The sequence below is a fragment of the Falco peregrinus genome, chromosome 8 (genome assembly GCF_023634155.1).
Source record: "Falco peregrinus isolate bFalPer1 chromosome 8, bFalPer1.pri, whole genome shotgun sequence".
NCBI classification, from domain to species: Eukaryota; Metazoa; Chordata; class Aves; order Falconiformes; family Falconidae; genus Falco; species Falco peregrinus.
Genome location: NC_073728.1, coordinates 25,699,568 through 25,722,128, shown reverse-complemented (window position 1 = coordinate 25,722,128; position 22,561 = coordinate 25,699,568). Strand labels below are relative to the sequence as shown.

The following is a 22,561-nucleotide window of genomic DNA, read 5'->3' as shown; positions in this document are numbered from 1 at the left end:
TGCAAAGCCCCATAAGACCACCAGTGAAGCTTACTCCATCATCCTTTCTCTCTCTGCTATACTGGTCTGCAGTGCTTTTGCCAGGAAGTTCCCTGAAGTTTAACCCTGCAAAAGCATTGCTACGGGATGCGTGGCTCCAGAGCACCAGTATAATTCGGTTGGGTTGTGGCCCTGTGATCCATTTGTCTTCCTGGATACTCTCAGACTGAGTCCAGAGTCTCACAGTTTCTCTTTTGCATTGAAAGAGCAGGAAGAAATAGGAACAGGAGGGTATTTGAGATAAAAGTAGTCTGTTAGAGACTTTCCCACATCTTCCTTTGAAGCATCTGCTAGTGTGCACTCTGTTACAGGTGAATCCCTAAACAGACAGAAGCAAATATTGTGAGTGCTTCAAGTCTTAAGTTAATTGCCTCTCTTCTTGAACATCTAGGTTTAGCAATCTCATGCTCAGACTGCACTATTGTGCCTTTAGGAAAACATATCTTCTCATTCAATAAATATTTTGTTGGTGCTGAGCTTTACACAGTGTTTTGCTCTTCCTGTTGTCAGCAGAAAGGCTGTCTGACTGGGGCCCATAATAGGTGCTTACCCTGCCACAGAATGGATATGTGAATGTACAGCTTTGGGTATGCCAAAGAGAGTTAAGAGGAGTGTGTTTTGTGCTGGGGCTTAGTCACTTGCCTTGTAGGAGTCCCTGGGGTCCGTGCAGGAGAAAAACGTGTCCTCCTCTGTTATTAGTGCTGAACATTGCCAGTGACCTCCTGGGCTTAGACTCCTTTCAGCTTTCTGAAGTACTGACACAGAGGTCCATGATTCTGCGTGGGGAAGAGATCAGCTCCCCTCTCACTGTGGAGCAGGTAAGTGTCCTAGTGTATGCTACTGCTTCTGCTACTTCTGCATTTCTAGGCCCTCTGTCTCCCTCTGGTTTCATCCATTCGACTGTAGGGTTCCCTGTTACACCCCTAGGCACTCTGCTGTGTCCTCAAATATTTTTCCCTTATTGGTAGTTCAGGACACAGTATTGACTTTGCTTTTTAGGCTTTACAGGGGAGTTCACTTGCAAATGGCAATGCACAATACTGATTTTAAGTCACCTTTGCTTACCAGGGATTGATCATTCTTGTGTCATGCAGAATATACATCAGATGCTTTGTGGTAATTGCATGTGGGCATGCTTCTACCTTGCAGAACTCCCAGGTTATGCTGCATTTATTGGAAGATAAATCTTGCACGCAGTTACCACCAAACATCTGGTAGGTGGTGGGTTGTAACCCCACAGTAGCTTCTTAGTGTATCCATAGAACCACAAAGGAGGACCAAATAAACTGATACGTAGTTCTCGTGTTCTGAACCTGTACTGCGTACTGGAGCCAGTCCTGCTTATCTATTACATTTCTCTGTGGTTCATTACAGTGTTGTGCCTACTAACTTTAACTTGTGGTGTTGCTGATCACTTGAGGGCACTCTTGGTGTTTTAGGTCCATGCACAGATAACTAAAAAATCTTCTGTCATTAATAAAATCCAAGACACTGGGAAACAAAGAATAAGGTTACTAGGATGAAAGAAGCATCATGTTATAGGAAAATGAACATCCATAATGGATATCTTGTGCTCACACAGACTGCAGAGGGTTTATCAGTCCAACCTCTACATTAGCAGAGAAACTGGTTACTAGGCTCTCTCTGGTGGGTGTCTAACTTTCCTTCAGATTTCCCATGGAAGGAATTTCACAGCCTCTGTAAGTATCCTGCTCTGGCTGCAGTGGAGTCTAGAGCTGAAAAGTTTTCCTCATATTTAGATTACCTCTGACACCCCAAGCTGTCCACCTTATAAGCTTCTGCTTCTGTGAAGTTTTTCATGTGGTGTTCTCTTTTCTAAGCTAAACAATCCAGTTCCTTCAATGTTGCCTTGTAAGTAATTTTCTAAATCTCTTCTTCTTCTTCTATCTCTATTTTCCCACATCTTTCAAGAAGTGGAGTGCTCCTGACTGAATGCCAATTTCAAGCTGAAGTCTCAGCAGTGTTCATTAGAATGGAGTAATCACTTCTTTTCTTGCTGCGAACACACCTGCTAATATATCGCAAACTAAGCTTTGCTTTTGAGAAATGGTATATTTTTTTCATAGTCTATGACCTTTCTTTGCAATGAAATTGTGTGAAAATTGTTTTTCAGCCTATATAGTCTGTGGTAGATATCCTCGATGTCCAGTACCATAGTTTTTCTTCTCAGCTGTCTGTCCTACATGAGCCACATCGTTCTGTATCAGTGCACAAGGATGGATAACAAATAATGCCAGAGACGCTCCATGCAGTCCAGAGCAACAGTGCGCAGCTGTAGGATTTACAAGAGTCTCCCTGGACAGAGCTTTCCCTGATAGTATAGCTATTCCTGACATTTGTGCATGTTGGACCCCATGCTTCCTGCGTGCAGCCCAGTGAAGTACTGGGACTGCTAGAAAATTGTTATAGCAAGCTACTACTAGGCTGTCTTCACTAGGTGAGCCTGTACACTGAACACTGGGCCTGTAAATACTGTTCCTGCTTAAGCCCTGGTGTATTGTGCCCACCTATTCCTGTGTGTTGTTGCCGGAATGCATTGGTAGAGCTGCCAGGGATTTCTCATTATGTAATGGGCTCGTTACCCATCTGAGCTTTGACATTTCAGTGGGATGAATGGATGAACTGGCCTGAAGGCGGGCAAAGCTGGGAGGGTGAAAGGAGCCTTTGAGAACGTCATTTGAGCCATATTGTGGGGAAAGTGGCTTTGCTTACAGCTGGATGGGGAGGTCCTGTTCCTGGAAAATGAGTCCAGCCAGAGACAATACAGAGGCATGGCCTCAAGGGCATTCTCAGTCCCAAGTAATAAGACAGACTATCTGACAGAGAGAAGAAATACCCAGAAAAGCCATGTGTGCCCATGCTTTGAAATGTTCTCTTCTGTGGAGAAGTTGCTGTGTGTTCTCAGCTTTGGGTTGCTGGAGAGGAGATACTACCCAGGAAGAGAAAGGAAAAGAAAAACAGTGAGACTGGGTGAAAAGGAAGATGTTGCAGGCTGGGCCTCTGCAGCTTGATGAGACGGGAGGATGCAGAGGCAGTTAGCCTGGGCCATTAGCAAAGCAGAACAGAAGAGGTCATGTTATTCAGGCCTGCAAAACTGAAGAGCGTGAGGGTGTATTTAGAAGATCTCTGTCATTGCTGGTCAAACCTACTGAAGGAATTACCCTGGTGTCATAAATGACACAGAGTAAACAGCCTGTAATTCACGTAGATACTGTGATTTATTTATGAAAGGACAAGATTACAGCTTTTACCCTACTTGATTATTTCACATACTTGCTCACTCATCCCTCAGCATTACATTCATTAGATGTCAACTTCTTTTCCCAGTTGGGAGGTTGCTGCTTGTCTAGGAGGGTCGAACAGAAAGTTGTGTTGATTTGTGTTGTGTAGCTCCTTGCAATTACTGGTCTTGGGAACTACCAGCCAAGGTCCTTGGGCATACCCTGGCATTTGTCTCCACCTGTCTCTGATCTCCAGGATTTTTCCCCGTTTCCACCGTCTTTCTTTCAGTCAAGATCTTTGCCATCTTCTTTCCTGGCCCCTTTTTCTACTCTCTAGGATCACATCCACTTTTTGGGATCCCTTACTTTGGCCTCCTCTTTTTCCAGAACCCTAAGCCCTGGTTTCCCAGTCTAAATAGTGTATGTGCAGAAGGATAGCATGTGATCAGCCTCTTAATTTGTGGTTCTGTCTCATGTCTCTTTATTAATTGGAGGATTTGGAGCATGCCACTTTTGTTTAGTCCAAGTGTTAGCATAATTTGCAACTAGCCCACTCCTGTTACAGCTATCAAGTAGCAGGCTTTTGCTTGAATTTCAAAAGCTCAATTTTAGACAATCATCCACCCACTTACATACACCCAGTCATCTACTGCCTGTTAGTGATTACAATTTAAGTCATTTTTTCCACCTATGACATTTGGTTATGATCACTGCATGGGACGTTGGGTCAGCTCCAGGAAGATCTCTCAATCCATGCTGGCCTACCTGGCTTCCAGTAACATGATGCAGTTTGCAGGAAGGTTTTGAAGAGTGGATTTTTGAGGTAACTTGGTGACAGAATACTGTATTAAATCCTGCCCTACCAGTTTTTGAAAAACTGAGTGGACACCCATTTGACAGCTGTACTAGGAGTACTGAATTGAGATAACTTGCTGGTCACTGCAAATGTTGGCTCAAGTGATGTAAATGACTGCTGGAGGCTTAGTCGTGAGGTATTTTGCCACCTTCCCTGCCCCAACACTTGTTCCAAAAGATGTCAGTGATTTTGCTACTTCCCTCAGCCTCTCCAGATCAGTTACCTAAAGGTCATACACCATACATCTGTGTGTTGCTGGGTTATTTGCAAACTTGAATGTTGACTATACATATAAATACTGCACCATACACAACCAATAGAGGATGAGACATCTGAAGAGGAGTGGAGGAACCCAAAGTTCTATAGAGATTTTTGGTGCCCCCTTACGCTGCCTTTTCTCCCTGTGACTCATTTTTTCTCTATATATTTACAGGCAGCTGACTCCAGGGATTCCCTCTCTATGGCGCTCTATTCCCAGTGTTTTTCATGGCTCATTAGTAAGATTAATACGAAGATCAAGGGCAAGGAAAACTTTAAGTCTGTGGGCATCCTGGATATCTTCGGCTTTGAGAACTTTCAGGTCAGGATTTTGTCTTTGCAGGGTGGGTTGGTTTTGGAGACATCACTGCATATAGGAAGGATTTTGGGTTGGGTTGTATCCTGTTTGGATTAGCATAGGGTATTCTGAGATTTCTTCACTGCCCCTGGAAGCAGCAAGATATATTTAGCTGCCCATTTCTGCCACCTGTATTCATGTAGGCTGATGTTCAAGGTCTGGTTTGTGACACAGATCCTAAACAGATGTGCTATGATAGGTAATACTGAATTTTTGACTTGTGTACAAATGTCCAACCTCTACATGCATGTTGTTTGTTCATGTCTGTTTTGCCTTGTGTTGAGAATCCTGTGTGTAGTGCTTCTAATTGCAGCTGATGAAGGATATATGTTGAACAACCATACGGCGGTGACCGCAGAGGTATTTCACAGAACAGAACACCCAGGGACCTAACGCTCAGTGAATTATCTTTCTTTCTTCCAAGAAGAGAAATGTGATTGTCTTTAGCATCTTTTACTACTATTTAGGCCTAGTGAATTAACTTTGCATAAGCTACAAGAGCTGTTCACCTAGTGGGACCGCCCTGCACTCTCCTCCTCATGTCCATCTGACACTCCTTGCCTCTATGCTCTCTGGCTTTATTCCAGGCCTGGCACCTTCCCCATTGCTGATAGAGATTCTTTTAGGGCCCAGGGACAAGAATGTTAAGTTTTATTACCTTTGTTTCTTCTTACAGGTGAATCGTTTTGAGCAGTTTAATATTAACTATGCAAATGAGAAACTTCAGGAATATTTCAACAAACACATCTTCTCCTTGGAGCAGCTGGAGTACAACAGGTGACAAATGGAGGGAGTGGGGCCCCTATTGCTTTCACAAGTGGTAGAATGGGGGACATCATCCCTCCTTTGTGCTGTCCAGTCCCTACCACTAAGGCAGGAGAGGCAGCTGGGTCTTAGTGCAACCATGACTGTGGATGTGTCTCTGTCTGTATGCTCTGCCAGCACAGGTCCCTTGTTTCCAAGCAAAAGCTTTCTCCCTTGTATTTAGAAAGTCCAGGCTCCCTTCTATGTCTCAGCTGAGTGGGAAGATCTTGGGCTTTAACCCATTAGAACACGTGGTCACTGGCCTTATTACTGACTTCAGTAATGATTTACCTATGGTAGTGGTGGTATTATGCAGGTAGAATCTTGGTGTGCAAAAAATAAAGTCACTAAAGATAGATGGTTAGATATCTGACAGCTCTTTCTGTCCTAGAGATTCCTATGCTGTGAAAAGGGCACTTTTCATCAGCAAGGAGATTTAAACTAGGCTGTTTCCTGAGCTTAAAGAGCATGGGGCTTTCTGCACCACTGTTTCTCTTCTGTGGGCTTCATATTGGATTGTGTTTTGTGAAGTACCTGGGATGTTCTAGAGTATTTCTGCTTCTAGAAAATGCTGCTAGACAAATGCTTCAGTTCTTGCTCTGAAACAGAAGCCTTTATGTTTGTGAATGAAGCAATTGAATAGGGTCAGTGAGGGCAAATGAGAACAGCCTTGTAAAGAGACACAGTTGAATAGGCAATTCATGAAATTCTAAAGATTACAAAACTGCAAGGCTATTTATGCACTGACTTCTCAGGCCAATTCTACCATTGCAGGAAGCTTGTGTTAAGAATGCTATCATCGTGACAAAAGATTTTTTCCTGATGATTACACAGGGTTTTAAATTCTGTGGCTGAACTTTGGAAAGAATGAGAGAATTTTATTATTGACTACTCATCAAGTTATTCTAGGGTGATGTGCTTAAAGCTCATCTTTCACAGTATCAGCTCTGCTTCCTCAGGTTTAGTAAGTAGCTCCATGTATTTCATCATTTGATTAGACAAGAGGTCTGTGGCACTAGAGACGACTTGATTAATTTGTGATTTGATTTGTTTCAGAAAACTCTGCTCCCTTCAATTCTGGAAGGTCATCTTTTCTTAGAATTCTTAGAAAGAATCCAAGAGGTCTTTTTATAAAAACATGGCCTCTCTGACACCCGTTGTTGCAAAAATCTGAAACACTGTGAACTGATATTTTTTGTCCCTAAGTGGATAAGATACTCCATTCCCTGTGGGGGATAGATAGTTCTTTGCATTCTTTAGAAATTACTCTAGTTTGTTGCTTCCAACTGTTGCCCATAGGTTTCTGAATGCTTTGAACCTGAAAATATGAGGCCTAGGCTGAAGGGTTTGTAGACAATGGCTTCACTATCTTAAAAATGTTAGTCTTCGCCTGAAAGGTGTCTATCAGAACGTCAGTATGTAGCTTCACACAGTCTTCCATGGATTCCTGAGCAAGAGTTATTCCCAGGCTTCTCTGAATTCTGAAAACAGAAACAGCCTGTATTATGGGAGTGTAAGAAGGTGGTAAGAGAGAAGAAAACACACTCAGCACACAATTACAGAATTTCATGGATGATTTTCAGAGCATGCTTATTGCACTGCTCTACCTACATCAGCTCCCATTCTGAAAGATGCAGGGCCACCCTATAGGTCTTCTGCCTGTCAGGCCAAAGCTTGTCTGTGTCATCTCCTTCAAAACTCTCCCTGAGAAGTTGCTCCTGTCTCTTCTTCTGGTGGAACTATGAATTGTGGTTCAGTCTTCTGGCAGATGTGCGTCAGGCTTGCTTTCCAGATTGGTGGGTCAGCAGCTGACTCTTGAAGCTGTGTAGCAAACTGTCCACCATCACCACCAGTTGGGCTGAGAGCAACTGAGACCAACTACAATTTCTAGTGCTTGGTGTGGAATTTGCTCAATGACTACAAGATGAGCATTGGTCTAAATGACTGGATATGTAAGAAAGGCTGTCTCCTGCTTCCTTCTCCTTGTGTTAGCAGTACATTGTGTGTCCAATTCTTTTTCCTCAGCCATGGAAGCCTAATTCCTGCAAATTGTCTTGAGTCCTGAGACAGCTGCCACGCTCAGCTACTTCTTTTCTCTTGCACCTCAAGGCATTGCGTCTTGTATTTCACATCTTTGTTCTGTTTGTTCTTGATGTCAGGGAAGGGATAAACTGGGAGGCCATTGACTGGATGGATAATGCAGAGTGCCTGGACCTTATTGAGAAGGTGAGCAGTTATTTGTGACAGTTTCCAGAGATCACAGGGGGGACTGCCGATTGTCTATACACCTTCCTTGGGGTTTCCTGGTTTTAAAAACAGGTATTTGCTTAGATCCTTTTCCTATCATGACCTGGCGAAAGTACGAGCTGTTCTAGCCATAGTCCCAGTTCAAGAAAGCAGATCTCTGCTCATTGTTGAGACTAAGCTTAGGGAGGGTGTCACTGTTTTAGATAGGGAGCTGTGTTTAAGTAAAACCTTAATGTGAATTTTTTAAAAATAATATCCACTTATGTTCTGTTTGCTGAATGTGTTGACTGGCCAGAATTCTGCTTTCAGCTTGAGCTTTGCTGGGTATAACTCAGGGGTTACTGCTCAGTGCTGTGTCCAGATCTCCAGTTCTTGGCTTGGTGCTGTGTAGTTAGAGCTTTTGCTGACTGTAAAAGCCCATCTCTTGTTTGGCTGTAGAAACTGGGTCTACTGGCTTTGGTAAACGAAGAGAGTCGATTCCCCAAAGGCACAGACAACACCCTTCTGGAAAAACTTCACAGCCAGCATATGGTAAGTAAGAAAATAACCTGGCAGGCAAATGATCAGTATGTTAGTCCCATCAGCATTTCAAAACTGAAAGTGAAGGTTTTGTTGATGTAAAATATGTGCTTTGTGCAGGCAATTTGAAATGCCTTAGGCCTGAACCTGCGAATGTTTAATAAGGCTGCACTGAACAAAAGTAGTATGTGAACAAACCTGAAAACGGTCTCTTGTGCACATAGAGAGAGGGAGTGTGCAAACCATTCCACAGACTGTGGGTAGAAGAGATTGGAATTTGTAGCATGGGATGGAGGTCAGGTTCTGCTGGCCTGTGATGGGACATGAGGCAGCACTTCAGGCACAGGATGCGCTGCACAGTGTGCATGGGTTTCTCCTGCCAGCTGACTCACAGGAGTCTGCTCCAGAGCACGTCAGATCTGTCTCCTGGGGATGTCTTTTGCCTCATGACTTTTAATGGAAGCTCTCTTACTGTTCCTAATTAATTAAATTCTTTCCTCCTCTTTCTTGTATTCTGGACACAGGAGTAGAAGGGCTTTTTCATGCAGGTCAGAAAGTTATCCTGGGGACACAGAAACCACAGTAAGATCACTGTAGCAATCTCTTACCCTGCCTCTGGCACTAAAACAAAGCAAATTAAACCCTGTAGTGTGGACTTCCAGAATAATTTACTACTTTATTAAGAACATTGTCATGTTTCCTAGTCCTCTAATTCAGGCTTCATCCAAGCCTGAAAACATACAAATTTTTATCCTTTATCTGACCTTTTTTTTTTCCAATTGGCATAGATGAAGATATTCTCATATTTCATATTTGCATCTAACCCTGCCAGTAATACTCATGACTACAAATTTGATATGATAGCAATGACTTCTGATTGGCTACTTACACATAGTTTTGCGGAAATATTTCCTTTCTTTAGGCTTAAATTTATCCATTCAATTTAGCCCGCTGTGGCTCTCCCTTGTATTACAGGACAAGGTGTATGAGAATGCCTGATTTACTTTTTTTATTTTTTATTGTTGTTGGTATTTTGTTAACTTTTAATATAGAAGTTATAAATATTTTTAATACGTCACTTCTTTTGAATTTTCTTTCTGAACTATCTCAGCCTCTTCAGTTTGTCTCCAAATGGAGAAATTTCAAAGCTCCTCTTCCTTTCTGCTGTTTGTCTCTGAATTCCTCTACATCTTTTCTCTATTCTTTTCTGAGATAAATAATCAGACCAGAATGCAGTTCCCTTGGTAAGAAGGTATCTGTGATTTATTGTACAGCAGCATGAGACTGTCAGTATTATTTTGCATTCCTTTATGCACCACAACATTTTGGTTGCTATTTTTGGTGATTTCTGTGCATTGAGTAGCCTTTTCATTAAGCTGTTCATAGCGTCACCTCTGTCTGCTTTGAGGGGATAGCAGTTAATGTGGAACTCTAGGGAGCTTATGAGAGATGGAAGAGGCTGAGGAGTTGGAAATGCAGGGAGGTATGAAGTTAATGCTCTAAATTTTGCATTTTTTGAAGGCAAAAGTGGGTTTTATACCAGTTTAATTCTGTAGTGCTGGCTGGAAGAGCAGTGGAAAGCATCCAGCCAGCATTGCTGGAGAGCCCAAGGACACTGTAAGAGAATGAGCCCTCTTCTCTGCGTTGTCTGTGGATTGCAATAGGCTTGAGGAGGAAAAACATAGACCTGGGATTTAAGAGATTATGACCTCTGATACAACTGAGGAGAGGAGCAATAGGGGAGATGGGAGAGGGAACCAAAATTGTTGTAGGCATGGATGAAATATACAGCTTGGTAGAGAGGGAGAGGAGAGGAGGGTGCCGAGAGGAGAGGAAGGTGCCGATCCGTATGAGAGAGTCAGTAACATCGTGTTTCCAGTGGAAGAGAGGGAAGTTTGTGGCTGGAGAAAAAGACAACTGGATTGGTGAAAGGGAAGAGCAAAGAAATGGGGTCAATATGAAAAGGCAGAAAGACAGTGAAAAAGTTTTCAATAGCACTAACAAATTACCAGGGTCAGAAGCCATCCACAAGTACTGCTAAGAGAACTTGAAGATGAAAGCTGAATTACTAACAGTATTGCGCAACTTCTTACATACTTTTTTTTTAGCACTTGTATCTAAGAAGGTAGGAAATTATTTTAATTTTTTGAAAGTATTCTAGGATATTCTAGGCCTCTAATCCTTATTTCACTACCGGGTAAATTCACAGAATGTAAATGGTCGGGAGGGAAGCCTGTAAGACGGTCTTATACTAGCATTGGGGTGGCAATTTTCTGATGATTCACGGGGCAAGGCTGGACTGACAGGTGTATTATCAGACTGATTGGGTTGTAAAATGAAGATGAAAACCAGCATAGATAAATGTAAAATGGCATGTCTGAAGGAAAACAGTTCCAGTTTCATATTTGAAATGATGAGCCCTGAACTGATTGTGGCTGTTCGGGGGCAAGACTCAGACAGAGGCTGTGATGGGTAGTTCCATGAAACATCTGCACAGTGCTCAGTAGTAACTAAAAACCCAGATCAAGTATTACAAATTCATAGGAAAGAAGCATAATAAAAGCAGAAAACATTGTTATGGCACTGTATAATCCAGGGGTCACGTGACTCAAGAAGGGATTATATCAGATCTGGTAAACAACAGGTCTGGGACAGCTTCAGTGTCATGTGAACTACGTTGAAGGGACCCTGCAGTATGGAGAAAAGATGACTTAGGAGGGATGAAATGAGTTTTTAAGTCACACGTGGCCCATAGAAGACAAATGGCACTAATGGGAGCCAGGCTGTAGTTACCGGTGCAGTTGGTTAAGAGCTCCCTGCAAATGGATGCAAGAAGTCTGCATGGGTTCAGGTGTGGAATGGGCAAGTATTTCAAAGAGAAATCCACTTGGCATTAATGGTTAGGCAGACCTCATGAAAATAATTGGAGTTTGAGAGTTTATGATGATGAAAGTATCATTTATTAGCTTTGTTCTTACTCTATCCTATATAGCCACTGCTGGAGGCAGAATACTTAGCTGGATGGACCATTGGTCTCGAGCAGCGTGGCTGTTCTTACATAGTTAATGGTTTTCTTAGAACAAAGGAAGGAGGGGGAAAGTGAGAGAGCAGAACAGCTAGTAAAAGAAAGGAAAAAATGAATATTGAAAAAGGAGAAGGGTGCAAAGAAAGATGAAATATAGAGGAAGACAGGAGACTGGTATGATACTTCTGTTGACAAAGAAAAGATGTGTGGGTGTTCTACAAAGCTGCCATCTTCCCTGCATCCTGATCCCATGTCCTGCACCACATGGTTTGTGTGGAGCACTGCCTCCTCAGGTGTCAGACATGCAAGAACTAACATTTCATCCATGGCATGCCTGCCCAACCTTGATTCTGCAAGCCCTTGCTCACATGAGGAATGCCTTGAAGGGCTGGATTTTTCCATCTTATTGGAATAACATATTTGTAATGTAGCTGCAGATAGCTGCAGCAGATGTGGACGGGCTCTGCAACAGCTAAGGTCCTCACCCATCCCAGCGTTGTCATAGTCATGGCAGAGTTCCTGACTGAGCCTATTTGTTCTTACACTGGCATTATAAGAAGATTTATTTTTCTTTCATTTCAGAGCAACCACTACTATGTGAAGCCTCGGGTAACAGACCATCAGTTTGGCATAAGGCATTACGCAGGGGAGGTAGGTGCTCATGGTGTATCTGTGAGATGCTTGGTATATCTTGGAGTTGAGGTTCTGGATTTTATATTCCAAAATCAAGAATATCTTTCACAGCTCTGTGTTTTCCCACAGTTAGTTCCCCGTACCAGAGCACAGGGAGTGTGATGGGCTTCAAATAGCATATAATTCTCCAGTACTATATTCTCCTGCTTGGATGTTTGTTTGAGTTTGTCAGATAACTTTTGGTTTGGGGGATAAACTCCTCCTTACTTCTGTTATTTGTGTTGACTTTTCTTGGACATTCACAAAAAGCAAAACCCAAAGTAAAAGTCAACAAGAAATGTTTGACTTTTGGGAAGGAGAAGAACAGGCTCAATACCTATTGCAAAAAAGAAAAGCTCTCAAAGCCTTCAAGGTTAAATGCTGCTCTTTATTTTGGAGAGAGATGAAGCGGATGGAGGTATGTCAAGGGAGGGCACCTGCACAGTAAAGAAGGTCTGACTTTCTCCTAGAATCATATCTGCTAAGCACTAGTGGTTGGGAGTTCAGGGCACTGGGTGGCATAGTTAGTATTTCCTGAAGTGAATGGAGTACCTCACACCTTGCAGAGGATTTACCCCACCCCCCCAGGCAAATCTCTGCAGCTGTTTTATTTGGCTCCTGTTTTTGAGGTTGTTTTCTGTTAGTGTGTTTTTGGTTTTTTTTTGTTGGTTTTTTTTTGTTTTGTTTTGTTTTTTGGTTTTTTTTTGTAATCGATGGCTAAAACCCACTTTCTTGACGGTAGCTGCAGAACTCTGGAGCTCTTTGACCCCAAAATCTGGATCTTGGCAAACTCTGGAGCTCTTTGACCCCAAAAACCTGGATCTTGGCACACGCCTGCAGCATTACTGTGTAGCTCTGCTGGAGGTCTTGTACATTGGCAAGTTAGTGCAGAGTGCTTAATGATTTGTACAGCACTGTTCTAGTGGCTCTGTCTCTGTTGCAGGTGCTATATGATGTGAGAGGCTTTCTGGAGAAGAACAGAGACACTTTTCGAGATGACATTTTAAACATGCTGAAAGACAGCAGGTATGCCACTCTTATGCTTGTGAGGAGGCCACATCTGTTGGGCTGAACTAAGATTCATTAATGTAATAACCAGACTAAGGGAAGCAGCTGCTTTTGTCTGAACATCTCTTTGTGCTTAAGTGTCCTGGCAAAAGAAAGGAGAACTGGAGAAGTCACATGAGGCACAGGTTTAATCAGTACTCTTGTCCCAGTTTTGAGAAGAGCTATGAAAGTATGACAAAAATCCCCCCAGGCAATGCTGGTTTTCTCCCTCCTCTCTCCTCCCTTTCCTCTTCTTCCTCTTACCTCCCTGTCCCAACAATGGCAGGTTTGCCCTGAATGAATCAAGGCTCTTTGTCATGCTGTCAAATGCCAGCCTTTGGACAGAGACTGTTTGTTTTCCAGCCTGCTTTTAGTGGAGAGCTTCTGTCCCTATCCTGAGCCAGACTGAGCCCTTGCTGTGGGACCAGACATAACCCCTAATATTATATGCCAGTACTGCAATGTGACTCCAGAGAAATGAACTGACTTTGACCTTGGGCAAGGTCTGGAAGACAGAGGTGGTGCCTAGTAGAAGGAGGGAGGCATTTAATAACGTGACAGACCCTAGAAGTTTTTGAGTAGCTACTCTGCCACGTGCCTGTTGCCACAGTCCATGTATTGCCTTTGGGCTCCAGCTTGATGAGACTGTTTGATAATTGCATCTTCTCTGAAACCTGCTGTAGGGTTTGCACTGTGAGCAGTCTTGAAACAACCTGAGAGAGCTGGGAGTATGAGCTGCTCATAGCTGCCTTACTTGGACAGTGGCACATGGGGAACATTTTACACAAGGCTTGAAGTCAGAATTGTGGTCATCATTGTCCAGCATAATAGAAGGACTCAGAGTTTTTCGACAAGCCAGAAAGGAAAGTTCTGCTAGAAGCAATCATAACAATAAACTGGCAGAAGCAGTGCTGGAGAACTTTGTGCAACTTTGTAAGAACCAGCACCGCTGTCTAAGGAGTGGGAAAATGGTGGAAGATTGCCCAGAGCTGACCTACACTGAGGGTAGCTCTAGAAGTCCTCTGGCCACAGAAGGGCTGTGGTTGCAATTGCATGAGCATGTCATGGGTGCTAGCCTTGAGATCTAGGTTGGGAGAGACGCTGACAGCACACAGTCTAGCTGGAGTACCTTCAAGCTAGTTTCACCTGGGGACGCATAGCTTGAGGGAGGTGTCCTAGCCAGTGCAGAATGGAGATCTTCCTCTGCCTAATATCCTGCTTAACAGTGTGAGATGGGGTTTGTGGTTTTGCAGCCGAGTGTGGCGCACAGGGCAGCTCACGGGATCTAGGAAGCCCCATGGAGAGGATTAATTTCCTCACTGAAGTGCCCAGCTGAACTCCCTCCTGCAGCTACTCTGTGGCACAGCAGGAATAAAAATGAGTTTCACACTTGGACAGAATAGTAGCTGAGAATGAGAGCCATCTTCTCACAGATTCTGGGTGTGTTGCACCTTTCTTTTCTTCTCCCTTTAGACTGGACTTCATCTATGACCTTTTTGAAAAAGTCTGCAGCCGTTGCAGTGAAGAGACACTGAAGATGGGCACCCAGAGGCGCAGACCAACTGTCAGTTCCCAGTTCAGGGTAGGATGTTTTCCAAAAGAGCAGCAGGCTTCTGGGGAGGAGCAGATGGGTGAAGCAAGGCCTGGAGCCAAGTGGAGTCATTCATCCTTGTTTTGTGTCCAGCACAGAAAATGTGCAGGAATGTTGTAATGCTAAAAAAAGAGTAGCACTGCCCCAAGGATTTCTGTCTGGTGTAAAATGGGAGATGCTAAGACTGGGCAGCGTGGCACAGGAAAAGAATACTTTGCTGCATATATGAAGCTTATGAGATTCTTTATCTTTCATGTTGGTTTGGTGTTTCAGCTACGTGTGTGTGTCCTTTTAGGCTACATCTTTAACAGGTATAGTGGCAATTCCAGTAAAACCTTATTGGAGGGCCCTTGCAGCTATGAATCTCACCCCCCCTAGATTGTCTGCAAACCTGCTGTTAGTTTGACAGGTTTAGTTTCCTATATTTGAAGTTAGAGAGACTTGTAAAAATAACTCACATCAGCTCTACAGCTCTGAGAGCAACAATGGCTATGTAAACAATGTGAGTAAACTAACTGTGGGGGTATGTTTTGGTCAGGAAGGGATCTCCTGGGTTATTGAAGTTTTGGTGGCAGAGTCAAAGTACGTTAGGAATGGGAAGGCTGCATGAAGACCCTATTACATCAAATCTAGCCCCTTTCCTTCCCGTAGGGACTGATCCTTTGGGTTTTGTCTTCCTGCTTTTTAGGATTCTCTCCATTCCCTGATGGCCACGCTTAGTACTTCCAACCCATTCTTCATCCGCTGCATCAAACCAAATACAGAAAAGGCAAGTCTGTCTTCCAGCAAAATGTATGCATGCGACACAGGCTCTCATGAGCACTCAATTGCACAAACACCTGACAAGTGCCTCCTTCAGTGTCCAAGCTGAGGACAAGAGCTGTTCCCCCTCACCTTCCCCTTTTCCTTCTAGTTGTTTTAGAGTTGAGGAAAAATACACCCTCCTCCTGGTAATTAGATGAAAAGACTGCATGCTGAGTATAATATGATATAGCCATTCCCACTTATGAAGCTTAGAAAATGGACCATGCTTGTGCAGAGGCCAGAGCTGTGCTAGAAGAAGCAATTGCTCCTGCTTGTGGTGGCTGTAGACAATTTGTCCTGGAACGCAGGGCTTGTGTGACAGGAAGCATCTCCTGCAGATCTCTGGCTCTGAGGCAGAGGAGGTGGACACTTCATGAGCAACTCAGAGTGCTTAGAGACAGCCTGGCTCTCACTTACATTGTGAACTGTGATGGGAGGATATGCTGCGAACTAGATTGGGTGGGGTGCACTGAACCGATCATTTTCTTTGTGTGTTTTGAAACTGTGTGTGATATGCCAGAAAAGAAATCTGCAGCTTGTCTTCAGTTTGACTGGAGAGAGACTGCAAAGAGAACTGAGTCAGAGTTCTGCATTTTGTATGGGCTAATGCATTATATTGTAGCTTTACTCCATGATCTGACTATAACAGCCACCTGCAGGCTTTTTTTCCAGCATCTGTCCACCTCCCTTTCATCCCTTTTTCTGCACCATGCAGTGTTGTGAGGTTGCTTTCCCCTTGACCCAGACTTCCCCCTTTTCAACTGGCATACCCAAATAGGCAGGGCTAACTTTCTACAGGGAAACGGATATACAGCCAGTGACTGTGCTCAGAGAAACAGTCACGGTTCAAGTCAGCAAAGAACTAATACCCAAGATCAACAATTTGCCTCTCTCACTTTCTTTTAAATTGTTATGTAGGCACCAAACCTCTTCAGTCCAGATGTGGTGCTAAATCAGCTCCGGTACTCAGGGATGCTTGAGACAGTGAAAGTTCGAAGAGCAGGTTTCCCTATACGGCGCCTTTTCCAGGACTTTCTCAGCAGGTAATTGCTATTGTTGTACCACATCCCGTAACAGCCCCAAGGTATATGATTCTATGTTTGTTAGCTGTATAACTGCTGTTACTGATATGGATCATTTGTGGGATGTTTTTCTAACCATGGCCTTATTGCCCATATCATAGACTGATCTAGAAGCCCTTTTGGAGACTTGCCTTTAGGGTAAAAATCAGAATGGAAAAATAGCCAGACAGTCTATTTTAATTTTTTTTTTTTTTTTTAAGCTTTGCCACAGATTTGCTTGTGCGATGCTCTGAAACCTAGCTGGTCATAACATGTAAAAAGAAAATATCATGCTTAAAACCTTTAATCTGGCAGGCTGAAGCAAATTTCAATGGACAGTATAGTTGATGATTAAAATTGGAAAGAGTGATCGTTTCTTTTAATTAGCTGCGTCAAAAGCTTTTCTTGATGTTTAAGGCTTGAAGGGACCGTTGAACATTACTTCCTTTGTCTCTCAGAACATTAAATGCCACCCTTATTCTGAACAAAATAACTTGTGTCTGATGAAAGCACATGTTTCAGAGTGGCAGTTGTTCTTTACTAAAAATGCTGTTGAGTTTGTATTTTATTACTGGGATTGCAACAATAATTGCCAGTGTCATAGAAACAGATAAAGCTTGGGGGATGGAAATTTCCGAATTGGAAGGCAAACACAAATAAGGGAGGTCTCAGAGGAAGAAGGACTAATGGGAGGAGGATAATTAAGAGTTAAAAGCTTGGGGGTGAGTGTTACTGTCATACATAATCTCATGAGATTTTGTTTGGTTCTTAGGTACAAAATGCTTATGAAGGGGCCAAGTCTCTCAGACAACAGCAAAGCTGTATGCGCAGGCTTTCTTCAGACATATGACAGTGGCAAGAAAGAATGGCAGCTGGGTAAAACCAAGGTACTTCCTCTGTGTGGGACAGGGTATGGCTTTGTTCCAGCTGCAAAGAGATGCAATAGCATCTGGTGAGGTTTAAGCCAGTGGAAAGGACAAAGTAGTGATGACCCTTTATATTAGACTATGCCACTGACCTGTAGCACCTCAAATATCTGCCATATTATGTACCTAGAGATGTAGAAAGCTTTTTGATTTTGTCAAACTCCTTCTCATTGACCAAGCCAGATAGATTTTTGTTGTGTCTGATCCAAGAACAAGAAGAATGTGTCTCATTTTATGCAATTGCAATATGTACCATTAACTCATGCCTCTTGTGCCAGATATTTTGCTCTGGTTGGCTAACTGAAATTGTTGCAGAAGGCAGTGAGCTACTGCTTGGTATATATCTAAACTGTGAATGGGTAGCTAGATCACCAGATGTGTGACAGCTTTCTGCTGTGAAAGCTCAGATGATGGTTTATGCGGTTAGCCCAGATGCTAGCATACATTTTCTAGGAAAAGGTATCCAAATGCTTCTCCCCACTTGCATAATTCAGATTTTGCTTCTGTAAAAGCTTCTGGTAAACTTTTAACACTTCTCTCTTGCCTGGTATAGGCTGGATTTTGGGGTTGGGGTTTTTTTTTGTTTTGTTTTTCTCCAGACATCCAGCTGGAAACATACCATTACTTTTCATTTAATGGGGAGGGAGCTGGGTGTTTCAGTCTGAATTTTTTCAAGCTTTGAGACAGCTTCATCTAGAAATAGATGTGAGTGTTGTGAGGTATACTGCTATAGAAATCTGGGAGTGGAAAACTGCCTCTATCACAACTTTCCACATACTCCAGTAAATTCTTCAAAGAATATTCCAAGATGGATGGTGTCCAGTGCAGACAGCATTTCTAAGTAGTGGATGTGCAGTCCATACCCAAAGCAGATGGCTGTCCATCCAAGTAGCTTTTTTTTTTTTGCTTTTTATGCCCTTAAGCCTTCAGAAATGTAGTTCAGAATATTTCCAGGGTCACGATGGAACCAGAAATGATTCTAGTGAATATTCACATTTAATTTGTCCAGGAGATCAGTATTTGTTGCTTTGAGCAATCACTACTTAGTGAGTGGATAGTCTATAATGTTTCTTAGAGAGTGAGATCCCTCTCTCCCCTTCTTAGAGGAGTGGTGGTGGCCCAGTTGGTAGTCTGGGCTATGAACTCTGTGTGACAACCACAAGGAAACCATTGACCATTGCTGTGAGAAGGAGATGTATTAACCTGAAGTTTTGAAGGCCTTCCTTCACATGCCTCCGCTGATACTCAAGAAAGAGGGTTTTATCACTTAACTGTATTTCTGCTCTGTGATTAAAGTGTTCCCCATCTTTCATTTGGGAATTTGGTGTCTCCTCACTGGTCCCTGCAAACCAGGAACCATCTCAGTCATTCTTATCCCTAGATAACCCATGCTTGGGTTATCCCACTTGCTCGTGTGGCTGCCAGTCTCACAGCATTTTAGTGTTAAAGCTGGTGTGGAGTGTGTGTGTGTGTTGCAGAGTTGCTTGTGCCTGGGAAACTTTAGAAAGTGGTGGTTAGAGCTGGTAAACATGGAGTTTGAACTTTCTTCCTATCGTGACAAGAGAGGGAAGATTGCTGGGCTACAGCAAGGGCAGCAGGGAAGTGCCGGTGAGGACCAACGTGTACATACTCACCTTTTAGAGCATAAAAGGTTATCAGCTATATAGCTGGAGTCCAGGGACTACAACAGACTGATGACAATCAGGAAATCCAGGCTGTTTTGAGCCCCTGGCAGCAATAAGGTCCTCCTTCTCTTCAGTCCCTGCTGTGCATCCTGAAGGACTGAGTCCATCTGTCTGTTTCCACTTGCTCCTTGACCTGCACAAATTCTTTTGGAAAAACAATATAGGTGGTAAATTGTGGCAAACAAAATGTGTTTGTATTTTGCCAAAACAGCAGATGTACTCTAATGTAATTTTTTTGAACAATTGTGTCCTATAAACTAAAACTTGGCTGAAGTGCAATATGCAGCATGCTGGTAAACAGCAGTCTCTCTTTGAGGGCACTGGTTGCTGCAGGTCTGAATATTGTGGGAAGAAAGAAACGATTAAGAATGGCAGTCTTTGTATCTTATGACTGAGGAGGAAAATTAAAAGGGGTTGGGAAGCAGTTGAGTCATCTTGTTTGGTTGTGGAAGTTACTTTGTATTTGGCATGGTTTGGATTAGAGATATGTGTTCTGGTAGAGGGGAGCAGTTCTGTTTATTCTAAAGAAAGTATCACTCCAAGGCCGTCCTGGCCTTTTACAGCCTTGCTGCCATGCTGAATGACTGGCCTGCCCCTGGCCGCTCCAAGGTGCTGTTGCCATTACCCTACCCATTTAATTGTACAGATGCGTTGCTCGATGTCCTTTCCCTTGCTCAGATGGTGGCAAAGCCATTTCATTGCTCCCTTGGAAACCCCTCCTTGCAACTCTGCTTTGTGACAGTGCCTCCAGAAAACCTACCCCTAGGAGAGCTGATGCCAAGGCGAGGCCATGCAGAGCAGTGCTGCTTCCTGGCAGTTCCTTCCCCGCTGCCTGTATCCAGCTGTTGTGCCTTGGTTTTGGATTACAGAGTGCTTTGTCTGTGTTCATGTTTTAGCTGGTGCTGGGTAACACAAGCCTGAAATCCTTGGGTGGGTAAATAAAAAAGCCCTTATTTTTCCAGAGGCTTTCAGGTAAGGGTGAAGTGAAGCTACCAGCCAAGGGGCACAGAGTGTAGGTCGTGTCCTGGGGAGGAAGCCTGTGTGCCCTTGCTGACAGTTTTATTGCTACAGCTGCAGCTTTGGGTACCCAGGTAGTGATTCCCAGGACTAACCTTGGCTTATGGAGTCAGGAGTAGCTACTGAAAAAGGTGTGACAAGCCAATGGGGATGTAACCTAGGAAGAAGTATAAGGGGTGGGTGAAGAGCAAGGCTCATGGAAGGGGGAATACTTCCTGCAAAATGAATGGAAGGATAATTATATCCCTAGCAATTGTTTGGAGGAGGAAGGAAAAGACGCTGTGAATTAGTGCAGGGGATTGTGAAGCTTGGGAAAGGAAATGGAGGAGGAAGGGCAGGATGATCTTTGTGTTTTTCATTAAGAATAGACCAGCTGCTGTGCTGGTGACTGTCAAATTAATGTTTATAAGAGGTATTATTGTATATAAAACAGGTTTTATCCAGTGGCATGGCAGAGAGAAAGGCTTGGATGCAAACAAGCTATGTGATGATGGAAGAGCTTGTGCTAAGGTGCCCTTGTCTTCACTGGTGATGTGCTGGGATGGAGCAGCAGCCTCTGTGCCTCTTTCCTCAGTGCACCTGGACCTTCTGCCATACTTGCTCAACACAGATCTCCTACAGATGTTTAACACAGTAATTCTTGCTGTTTGAAAGCATTCGTTCCACATTTCAGCCTGCTGTTTCGCAGGGCTTGTTTGAAGGAGGAGGTTTCTGTAGGCTGTTTGGCATCCAGGTCATAGTGGCCCGCTTCCTGCTTTCCCAGTGTTGTCCCGAAGAATCATATGATCCCACTTAGGTCTGCATGGGTGCACACACAGTTACATTTGTGTCTGCTGGTCTACACCTAACCTTAACATGTTTACTATTGCACTGATGGTACATGCAGGCACTGAGGTTGTGTAAGGAACACTGTGGTGCTGCACTGTGGTTTAAAACTTGGCCAGTGTCTAGGATGAGCAGATCTGATAGAACTAACCCTGTATGTTTTATGCAATCATTCCTCCCTCAGATGAAAGTGATCTCATGCTTTCAGAAAGTGACTATGCATTATGACATGGAAACGGCTACCTTCCAAGTTGTTTCCGCACAGCATCAAAAATACTTCTGAATTTGAATACATTTTAGTCTTCCTTGTCATCTACAGGAGTCTAAAAAAACCCCACCTCAAAATCCTGATAGCTTATAACTAGATATTGTTATTATTAAGATTAACCCCTCACTCTCAATCACATATAGAAACCCCTGTAGATTAGGGTTGGGTCTTGCTGAGCTCTGCATGCACCCTCCTTACTGGCGCAGCAAAGTCTGTGCTTGCTAGGGAAATACTGATGGACTGAATGTTTTTGCAATTTGATGAAGATAATGGACTGAGAGAGTGTTTTGCTGGCTGCATTATTGAAATGTGTGACTGCTTGTTTGTTCTGGAATGTAATGGAAAGAGTAATCCCTACCTCAGAGAAGTCTTTAAAAGATTGTTGAGTTGACAGAGGGGGTGGACATACAACTTGCAGGGAAGGATGCCAGCTTCATGGTTGGCGGTACCTTGATAATGAACCTTCTTTTAAGGCTACCCACGGTTACTTAGTCATTACAAAACAGCTAATTTCTTAAGGCCATCTTAATGGAAATGGCTTCCCAGGAGAATTTTGAGTCCAGGGAAGCCACTGGCTATGGATACTAACTCAGGGAGAGGTTTCAGTACACAGGTACATGGTGGTCATTGCAGGGAGAAAAGGAGCCTGTGTAAGTGATGAGGCCAAAGGCAGTGATGGAAGAGGTGGTGTGCAATACAGAGATATAAGGGGAGGTAAGTGGGGAGGGGGAGAGTTTGTGCAGAACACTGGACTAAGGGGCTGTTCAGACCTCTGAGCCTCCCTCTGGCCTCTCAGCATAGCCACATGGATGCAAAAAATTTATAAGGAGTTTTTTACTGATTAATGTAGTTCTGCAGATTGATGAGTGTCAGTTCACAGCCTGTGTTCACAGTAGTGCTTTAACATGTAGGGTTGCACTTTCCTAGTGTAGTCCATTCTGCTACTGGCCCTGGCAGTGATTTAGCCAACACCAGGCAGCAGGTCACAGGAGCATGGCCATATGGCAGTTGCCGCTGTGACTGCAGCTTGTGTGGACATACCCTAGCCAACTTATTCTAGTCTGGGTGCTGCTAGCAGTGTACTCACGGGGCTGTGGAGCTCTACACAGGCAGCAATCCGTCTCAAAAAGCAAAGCATTTCTTTCAGCAATTTGCGCTGAACCCTGTGCTAACACAACGCAAGCCAGCTGATTTAAAGTAGCTCAGATTTGTCAGCACAATTCCTGTAAATGTGCCCTTACCTTGCTTGTATCTCAGTCCTTTTGTCTTTAAGATAGCACCGTCATCCCTTACACAAGCATTTAGCACTGAGCAGAG

The 22,561-nt window shown here is 43.5% G+C and overlaps 1 protein-coding gene across 2 annotated transcripts in view; it reads left to right on the top strand.

Annotated features, from left to right (window-relative positions):
- The window catches only part of LOC101915146 (unconventional myosin-X-like), a 93,697-nt gene that overhangs the window by 34,126 nt on the left and 37,010 nt on the right, over positions 1-22,561 (top strand). For both annotated transcript variants that reach the window (XM_055811894.1, XM_027782301.2), the window contains exons 11-21: positions 739-857; positions 4,571-4,717; positions 5,430-5,530; positions 7,717-7,783; positions 8,243-8,335; positions 11,931-11,999; positions 12,964-13,046; positions 14,541-14,649; positions 15,347-15,427; positions 16,381-16,505; positions 17,296-17,410. In XM_055811894.1, coding sequence (XP_055667869.1) covers positions 739-857; positions 4,571-4,717; positions 5,430-5,530; positions 7,717-7,783; positions 8,243-8,335; positions 11,931-11,999; positions 12,964-13,046; positions 14,541-14,649; positions 15,347-15,427; positions 16,381-16,505; positions 17,296-17,410 — 1,109 coding nt within the window. The remainder of the gene's footprint in view (positions 1-738; positions 858-4,570; positions 4,718-5,429; positions 5,531-7,716; positions 7,784-8,242; positions 8,336-11,930; positions 12,000-12,963; positions 13,047-14,540; positions 14,650-15,346; positions 15,428-16,380; positions 16,506-17,295; positions 17,411-22,561) is intronic.